Below are 9,591 nucleotides of genomic sequence, written 5' to 3' on the forward strand. Positions count from 1 at the left end.
TTATTATTATTATTATTATTATTATTATTATTATTATTATTATTATTATTATATGACAGTTTAAGCAGTGGCAAGTACATTATTTCTATAGTGTAGATGCAGCCATAAAGAACCTATTATTAATATTATTATTAGTTGTTATAATTAGTATTAGCATTTATTTATAGAGCACTGTAAAGTTTGCACAGTGCTTTACATAGCAAGGATCAAATAAAAAGGAAAAAAGGAAAAAAAGAATAAAAACCTGCCAAGCGGCGTACAATCTAAAACAACATTACATGATTAAAATATCTCTAATAAAATAATACTAATTAGCCTACAACAAAAACAAAGTAAGCAGCTGATTAGTATTATCAGCTAGAAGAATCACTAGTTTGCCTGAGGATAAGGCAGTCTTAAAGGTTATGATCAGGGCCTGTTAGTGAAGATTTGCGTCTGCATGCAAACTGTGGTGGGGTTTTTTTGTACTCGTGTTACCTGTAAATCATAATCCCCGCCGATCACTATGTTATGACATAAACACCTAGCAAAATTAAAATTACACCTTTGCGTTGCAATATCATACACACAGCCCCGGGGTATTTACGTACGCGTAGCTTCGTGGGGTTAACAGTGAACGTTCGGTAAGCTGTGATGTTCTTCAGGAAAAATTTATGCCAGCCACAGATGCTGGCGAAACGTCCAGAATAAACTCTTCTAGAACATGGCCACAGAGCCCAAAAAACCCACAAAAAACTAATTTAAATCTATTTTTTTAAAAACTGAAAGCCTGGGGTCTCTCCTTTCTGCTCCCATTGAGCCTCACCCCACTCAAGCCATCTCTTCCACTGAGCTCCAGTGTTTTAAAGGGATGCAGGCAAATGTTACAGCCTGTTTCTGATGTAAAGGCAGACGTCTGGGGACCAGTGGTGTCACCCTCACTTTAGGGTCATAGATAGATAGATAGATAGATCGATAGATAGGTATGTTTTATTTGGTCAATGACCAGCAAGCCCTTTAGGGTGTCACCTGGTGCTGTCCGCACTCCCCGCACATCCCTATTGATGCCCTCTCATGCACATTCCAAACCAAACGTGTGGCTCTCATCCGATCTCAGAAACATTATTTTTTTCCCCGAGGTTTGGACCTATCCCACGGAATGGAGCCCCCCTCCCCATCTCCTTCAAGCCTGCTCTGGACTCGGAGACTTTTCTGTGTCCCGTTGGGTGACTTTTTGCTTATTTTTCTGCAGTCGGGAGCGATGCCATGAAGCAGGAGCTGGGCCCTTCCACCCATTAATCAAAAGTCGCAAGTGCTCTGCAGGGAGACACAAAACCTCTGTGTGTTTTCTCCCATATTTCTGAAGCAAGGTCAGCAGGAGGCCGGGGGTTGGGGGGCCCAGGCCTTGCCCAAAGAACCCCAGTTAGATTAACATTTTATTCCAATGCCTATTTATCAAAGTCAGAAGTGGCGTGAAGTGGCACCAGAAGAGAGAAACGCCTGGATGGCCAACCTCTCTCCTCCCTAAACGCTTTTTTTTACCCCTTGCTTTTCCTCTTCATATTGAAATTGCGCTGGTTTTCTAACACTCTGGAACACAACTGGACGGATTGTGCATATTCAGAGCCCAAACAAAATTTGAGGGATTTGGTCCAAACTTTTAACCTGCCTCCTTTCCCACACAGGTACCGCAATCCCTCATTCCATACATGAACCGTGGAAAAGAAGTTTGTTTTCACGATGACATTACTGTTACATATTCTACCGTTCTGAAAAATGCCCACATAGCAAAGCACCGAAGCATGGGATTAAAATGACCATTGCACATTAAAAATCCTCCAGTTTAAAATATACAAGTTTAAAAAGCATAATTTAAAATTGACTGGGTAGGCCTGCTGTAATGTATTGGGCTCTACCAATTGTGCATCGGCACTCCCTAGCCAGTGTGTATTGTGTATTGGGACCAATATGGCTGGGTAGGCCTGCCGTTTTGTATTGGGATCTACCAATGTGCATCGACACTCCCTAGCCAGTGTTCCAATGTACATCTTTCCCCTTGAGCATTGGGTTCTGCTGTGCATTGGTCCCATTGCGCATCAGGTCTCATTGTGCATTGGTCCCAGTTTTGCCAGTGGAGCTTCAAAAGCTTGCCACATGTATTTTGTGCATTTGGGTTGTCCCAATAAAAGCATCGCTGTTTTGTGGATTTGAGATATTACTGTACTTTCCTAGGATGGTTCGCAATGGGGGTTTGAGCAGACACAACTGTGTGATCAAAAGATGTTGCCTCTCGCATAAAAAAGAAACCTCACAATGCTACAAAAGAAAAGGTGGCTCTATCTGCAAACATATAATGATTGCTGCCAGTGAAATATTGGGGTTCCTTTCCCCACAAAAGCCTATTATGAAATAATCTCCACTGTCTGTTTTATCATATCCATCAATGGAATGCAAAGGTTTTGTAATTCATCTCTCTGTCTGCAGGAGGGAGGTGGAGGGGGAAAGAAACCCAGACAGCTAATAAAATATAAAAATTGCTATGAGAAAGGTAGAAACAAGGCCAGGGACGTTCCTTCATTTCGCTCCCTGGCTTTGGCACAAAAGGGATCATGGCATTTCGTATAAGGAAGCCATTGTCCTGGAAATAAAATATCCTTTTCACCTTTCTTTTCTGGCCTTGATCAATAGGAGGAAATTGAAGTCTGTCCTGGGAAGGGGGGGAAAATACGAGTTTACTAACACAGTGATGAAAGATCGGTAATATGCAAGGATGGAAAAGTGTGTTTGAGGTTTGAGCACCATCTCTTGGGCACCGAGAAGAAATGTTGCTAGTTGGCGACTTCTCAGGATCACCACAAGCCTTAGCATCGGTGTTACTGTTGTGTGTCTTCAAGTCAACTTCAAATTATAGTGACCCTATGCTACCGTTTTCTTGGCAAAAGGAGGTTTGCCATTGTCTTACTCTGGGGCTGAGAGAGTATTATGTCTACTCAAAGTCACCTAGTGGCAGGATCAGTGCTTTAAACCCGGTTTAAACCATGGTTTAAACCTAATGGCTTTTAAATAAACCACTCCTGGATTTTTTAATTAAGTATTCATATTTTTTATTATTTTTAATATATATATTATTAAAATTTTATAACATAAATAACATCGCTAGACAAAACACATCAACTAATCCTTATGCAAACTGAAAACATAAGCCAGATCCTACTATTCTACCCTACTCTTCCGCCTGTGTCGCCCATTATACAAAACCATTGCAATTCACTCATAACAATTTCACTGAACATAACTAACACAAGGTATACTTGACTTCCCACTTCCCAAGCCTAAAAATACTAACGCTCCATGTATAATAAGTAAGTAAGTAAAGTAAGTAAGTAAATAAGTTTATTTGTATAGTGTACGCCATTTAAAAAAGTAATCCATATAAAGCATAAAATATAAACGTCAAATACATTGTAAAAATAATACATTGCATTATATGATTTCACACCAGTACTATCTTATTTTAATCTAACCTCAGTCCTAAATCATTAAACAAAATTGCATTAAGACCCAATATCTGCATCCAAAATCTTCCCTTCTTCCTATGAAGCAAAAATAATTCCCCGTCTCAAGCCAACCCCCCCAAAAAACCCAAAAAAATTTAAACCAAAAAAATACAGTTTTTGTTTTTATTGGGGGTTTTCCCCAACCCTACCCAGTAGTTTTCCATGGCTGAATGGGGATTTGAACCCTGGTCTCCCTAAATCCTAGGCCAGCATCCAAACCACTACACCATGCTGGCTCTCAAACTTTAAAAAGTTTGTCAGAGTTCAAAATGCAGACTATTTGGTCGGAAAAAAAGACACATAAAATAGCTTGGAAACGTTGGACCATAGTGCATTTTCTTGTAACCAGTCTTGACAGTGTGAAAACACTACTTTCATCAAGAATGTCAAGTCCAACGCAATTTTCTTTTCATCCCTATCCTTGATATTTGATGTTCTTTTATATAAACCATGCTTTTATATAAACTTGTGAATATCTCACTCCCAGAGGGCCAGCCCTACCATTACTTTAGGCAATAGATTTCCAATATCAATAAAGGGCAGCAAATGGTTAAATATTTGCATTTTTTTACTATCAGGGAGAGCAGTGCGTGGGGTTGTGCGCTGAAGGTACCAAGATAACCTGGCCAGCCATGGATCTTGTGTACCTTTATTTATTAATTGGTTGTATATTCAATCCATCATCATAAAACCTGAGTATGCATATGCAGAGTTGTGCATAAAAACAAGAAATACAATGTATTATCATTATTATTATTATTATTATTATTATTATTATTATTATTATTACAGTGGGTCCTTGGTATCTTCTGGGGTTTGCTTCCAGAACCCCCTGCGGATATCAAAACCTCTGGATCCTCAAGTCCCATTAAATACAATGGCATAATAAAATGGTGTCCCTTATATAAAATGTCAAAATCAAGGTTTGGATTTTTGGAATTTTCAGATAGATAGATAGATGTTTGAATATTTTCAAACTGTGGACAGCTGAATATGTGGATAAAGAATCTGTGGCTATGGAGAGCTGACTGTATTAGTACATAAATACAGTGTTAAAATTACAATTTCCAGGATTCCTAAAACTGCACATTTAACAACAAATACACATCTAAATTATAACCATGCACTAAAAAACAATGCAAACAGTCGCAGCTGAAGACTGCTTACAAACCTATGAGCGTGGAAAGTCGAAGGCTTCATGGCCAGCATCCATGAGTTTTTTGTGGGTTCTTGGCTCTGTGGCACCTGTTCTCAAAGAGTTATTCCTGTGTTTCGCTGCATCTGTGGCTGGATCTTCAGAAGAGACACACATAAATCCTGAAGATGCCAGCCACAGAGCTGGCGAAACCTCAGGAAAAACTCTTCTAGAACATGGCCACAGAGCCCAAGAAACCCACAAAAAACCTATAGGGCAGGTTTCCACTCTCAACAGCACCCTTGCAAAGTTTTGGATTGCAACTCCCATCAGCCCCAGCTGATGGCCAGGGATGGTAGGACGGCACCAAGTTGGGCAAGGCTCCCAGAGAGTGTTAGCAGTTTTCGGTGACATGAGAATGATTCTGCAGTGGCCTTGACCGATTTGTGAGCCTCGAGAGAGCAGCATAGCCATAAATCTATGTGCTGGCACTTCCCCACTTGCCTCAGTGAGCAAACAACGCATGGCTTGTCATGCTCCTTTAGCTGTGTCAGGACAGGCAGGAAGGGCTGGTGATTTGAAGAGGGCTGCTTCAGTCAACCTGGAAGGTGTGATTTATGCCGCCTTTGGCAATGAGCTGAGAAGAAGGAATTCACAAAGGGCTCCTTTCCATTGCTTAAAATACACACGCACATACACACACACACACACACACACACACACACAGAGGGAGAGACAGACAGACAGACATGGACATACTGTGCATCTACACTGTAAAAATAATGCCGTTTGACACCACTTTATGTACCGGCACGCCATCCGATGCAATCTTGAGACTTGTGGTTTTGCAAAGCCTTCAGCCTTCTCTACCAAAGAGGGCTGGTGCCTCGCCAAACTACAAATTCTGTAGGATGGAACCAGAGCAGATAAAGTGGTGCCAAACTGCATTACTTGCACACAGTAGGTGCACTGCCATAATATTGAAGCTCTCCTCCCCCCGCATTAACTCTGTGTGCATATGTGCATGTGCATTCCTCTCCACTGACACTGGATGTGGTCCTTGAAGGCCAAAATGCTTCTGTGTATGTGTTCTTGAAGTTTCTACGAGGACTGGAAATGGTTCTTTATGGCTGTATGAGTGACTGAGATAGTGACACCTCTGCTTTCGGATGGTTCAGGGTACACAACCTTTGCTTCATGCACAAAATTGTTTAAAAGATTGTATAAAATTACCTTCAGGCTAGTGTATATGAAACACTAGTGAATTTCATGTTTAGACATGGGTCCCACCTCTAAGATATACATATATGCAAATAAGGGTCTTCCACAATCCAAAAAAATCCCAAAATCCAAAACACTTCTGGTCCCAAGCATTTTGGAGAAGGAGGCGCAAACAATTTTTGTGCATGGAACTGGGAAGGGGATGAATCTTGTTCTTCATTTCAGGAAGCAAAATAATTTCATGAACTGTTGTTCTGTGCAGAAATCCCATTTCTTAAAAAATCTGCCAATTTTCTTATTTATGTATTTATTTTATAGGCTGCCTTTCTCCCCAGAAAGGGACCCAGATAAAATAGTTTTAAAACTTTACAATAATTTTATTAAATTGTAATAGAACGTCCGGATCCTCCAGACGGAAAGAGGGTTCTGGAATTGTCACTTCCTGCGAGATTATTACTTTGTACCCCAAGAGCCTCCCTACTGATCAATCGGTGGCATTCTTACTACTAGCTGCCCATGGATCCATGTGCTCATAGAATTCATCCGTAGCCCTCCTGGCTTCTTTGGCGATCTTTTGGAACCGGCGCACGTAGATGAGAACCAGGATGAGCAGAACCGCTTGCAACAGGATGAAGATGAAAAGACAGACCTGGGAGAAGAGGGCCACGCTGCAGTACCAATACTGGCACGTGGCAATGATTTCATCCTCCGACAAATAGGTGATGATCCTGCCTTGAAGATGAACGGGGGAAGAGCACACAATATTTCGGTACGTGGTCCGGTTCTGCTGCCACTGGAGCCAAGAGCGCAGGTAGAGGATGTTGCAGTCACATTCCCAAGGGTTCCCCCACAGGTAGACCTCTTGGAGACTCTTCAGGTTGTCAAAGAGCCCACTGGGGATTGAGGTCAGTTCGTTGTTGTTGAGGTAGATCTTTCGTGTCGAGGGAGCAAAGGTGGTGGGGATGACCTCGTCCGTGAGATGCATTGACATGCAGTCAATGATGTTGCTGGCGCATCGGCAGGGCTTGGGACACGTAGGAATGACCAGAGGGAGAAAGCCAAGGAGAAGGAAAGGCCCGAAGAAGCTCATCTTCCACTCTGAAAGACAACAGTTGATGCTTAAGAATCTTAAACTGAACCATCAAACGAAGCATCACAAAGTAGTATTCAAAAACATAGCCGTGTTCGTCTGGAAAATCAGTCTGCAAAGGGATCTTGTCACATCTTTCATTGATTGGATTTGTTATTGGCACATAGCCAGCAGAGTAAAAGTAAATAAATAGACTAAGTTACAAAAATTAAAAGGACAAATAAAAAAGAATGGAAATACATCTGTTGAAAGACAACGGAATGAATGTAAAATACGCCATTTGAAATAGAATGAAAGAATTATCTACTTGTGGTTTGGAACATTAATCCACGCAACTAAGACCTACCTCAAAACATCTTTGCTAATTTTAATCAATAGAGCTACAAAGCAACTTCACGTGCACCATGTTAGTAAGCTATATTTTGTACGATAATCTATACCATGTTGATAACCTATAATCTGTTTAATTACTTCTATTCTATTCATGTTTGTAGAGACTTTTTAGGGTTAGTGCAGATTGCACATGCCCGTTTTATAGGATCAACTCAGCTAGACTCTTCTGCATCTAGCTGCTTAGACTATGTAATACTCAAATACAAGTATTACCTTTGAGACTAAGGCGTCATATGACCGGCGTCATACGGCAACATGGAGGCATGGCATATGCATGCTGGCTGCCTCATGCTGGCATCACGCCATGTGCCCAACCACATGGTGGGGGGCATCGCAGCATTCCTTTGGCGCAACGTTTAAATGCCCTGCACTAAAGAAGCACCGAAAAGCCACCGCTGCAGCAGCAAGGGCAACCTTTCTACGGTGCAAAAAGGAGCCGCTTTTTGAGGCTCCTTTTTGCACGGTGGAAAGGCTAGATTGGATCAGTGAACAAAAGTGAAAAGTGAACACAAATGATCCAAGGATTGAAAGACTTTCTTTGCAAGTTAAAATGTTTTGAGCTTCTGCAATCCGCCGCCTTGGTAAACCCTTTAAAGTCAAGAGAAATTGTCCTTCTGAGTGTGGCTTTAAGCATAACTGTTTAGTATCTGTTCTTTTGGTAGATTCCAGCATTAAATGCTTTTGTAGAAAGAGAGGTGGGTTGTTTTTCATTCTAAAGCGAAAAGTGATAAGAGGAACAGATATTCCATGAACCTAGGCGTTTTCTGAGATTTCATGCTTCTTTCACTTTTAATCAAACTTGCCAGACATTTCTTTTTGATACGATTAAAACAGAGCAAATGCATGTCAAAAAACAACAACCCACGAACCATATATAGATTTGGATAAAGGCAGAAGTGTGTGTGTCATCTGACAAATGTTTGGAGAATGTGTGTTAATTTTACAGGGAATTTGGCATTTAAATAAAACACAATCTTGTTAGTAGCCATTTCGTCATTTTTAACCCTCCCTATCACGAATTTTGGCTGCTCTTTATTGCTGTTTTGAAAACCTGCTAACGCTATGTCACTAAAATGGCAAAGCGAGGAGGAACTGGACATCAACAGGGATATTTAGTCCTTCCCAACAAAGCCACCCTCGTCGTCTATAGTCATTGAACAAGCTATGATGTGTGGTGGGAGTTGTAGTTCAACATCTGGATAACCATTTGGAACAGCTGGAAATTCCTGCTTTCTAAGCCTGCATCTGCACTGCAGAATTAATGCTGTTTGACACCACTTTAATTGCCACGGCTCAATGCTACAGACTCCTGGGATTCTGTGAGCTATTTTGTGAGCTATCTGTTAGAGAACAGATCAGGATAAAAATAAGTTACATTAAGGAAGAATAATTATTTATAGTCTAGGAAACTCCTGCTTTCTATGGCTGCATCTGCACTGCAGAATTAATGCTGTTTGACCCCGCTTTAATTGCCACGGCTCAATACTACGGACTTCTGGGATTCGCCATTTTGTGAGCTATCTGTTAGAGAACTCCAAGGCCACAGCAGACTACAAATCCTGGGATTCCATAGGATGGAGCCATGGCAGTTAAAGCAGTGTCAAACTGCATTAATTCTGCAGTGCAGATGCAGCCTAAGCTTAAAGCATCCACTCTATTAATTGATCAAGTTGAATGAAGTGTGGCACAGCACCTCTGTCCTTGCTTAACAGCCATAAGAAATGAATTGTGAATAATTGGCTGCCTTTTGGAGACATCTCAAATTTCCTACCTGAGAGGCAGCCACTTCACTTTGCCTCCCTGAAGGGCAAGTACTAGATCTGATCTGATCTAAAATAACTTCCCAGGTAAGCAAAAGAAAAATGGCCTTAGACTGACTTACCACTCTGGAATAGCTTCTCTCCGGCGCAAAGACCCAAGTGCTGTTAGCAGAGACAGCTGAGAAACAGCCAAGCACTCAGCTGAGCAATCTGTCCTGAATTCCCCATCTGGACCAGAAAGATAAAGGAGACGCTCCTTCCTCATGCGTTCTTTCCTGGCCATCCCACAAGGCTGGATTGCAACTGGGTGCTTTTTCCCCAGCTGCAAGAGGGACTTCAAAGGCCTTGGCTACATAGGGCTTGAAAATGGCATGGCCCATTTCCCAAATCCAAAATCCACAAAACAGGGACGTCTTTATTGGCCCAACCAAAATGCTTAAAATACATGGTGCTTCA

At 41.5% G+C, this 9,591-nt stretch overlaps 1 protein-coding gene across 2 annotated transcripts; it reads right to left on the reverse strand.

The window, feature by feature from the left end:
- Positions 1 to 4,883: 4,883 nt before the first annotated feature.
- GP1BB (glycoprotein Ib platelet subunit beta) lies at positions 4,884 to 9,351 on the reverse strand. Of its 2 annotated transcripts, none has more exons than XM_042441928.1 (2): positions 9,258 to 9,351; positions 4,884 to 6,990 (listed from the first exon to the last, which is right to left on the reverse strand). In XM_042441928.1, exon 2 carries the CDS (start codon positions 6,980 to 6,982, stop codon positions 6,377 to 6,379), a length of 606 nt encoding a protein of 201 aa, XP_042297862.1. In that variant the 5' UTR covers positions 6,983 to 6,990; positions 9,258 to 9,351; the 3' UTR covers positions 4,884 to 6,376. The 2 variants fall into 2 exon arrangements, with proteins under 2 accessions (XP_042297862.1, XP_042297863.1); XM_042441929.1 differs by lacking the exon at positions 9,258 to 9,351 and adding an exon at positions 9,147 to 9,165.
- Positions 9,352 to 9,591: the final 240 nt, after the last annotated feature.

Source organism: Sceloporus undulatus, chromosome 10 (assembly GCF_019175285.1).
Source record: "Sceloporus undulatus isolate JIND9_A2432 ecotype Alabama chromosome 10, SceUnd_v1.1, whole genome shotgun sequence".
Taxonomy (NCBI): domain Eukaryota; kingdom Metazoa; phylum Chordata; class Lepidosauria; order Squamata; family Phrynosomatidae; genus Sceloporus; species Sceloporus undulatus.

What these genes read in the sequence shown, in the direction of transcription:
- GP1BB (XM_042441928.1), bottom strand. Translation starts at nt 6,982, where the DNA reads ATGAGCTTCTTCGGGCCTTTCCTTCTCCTTGGCTTTCTCCCTCTGGTC.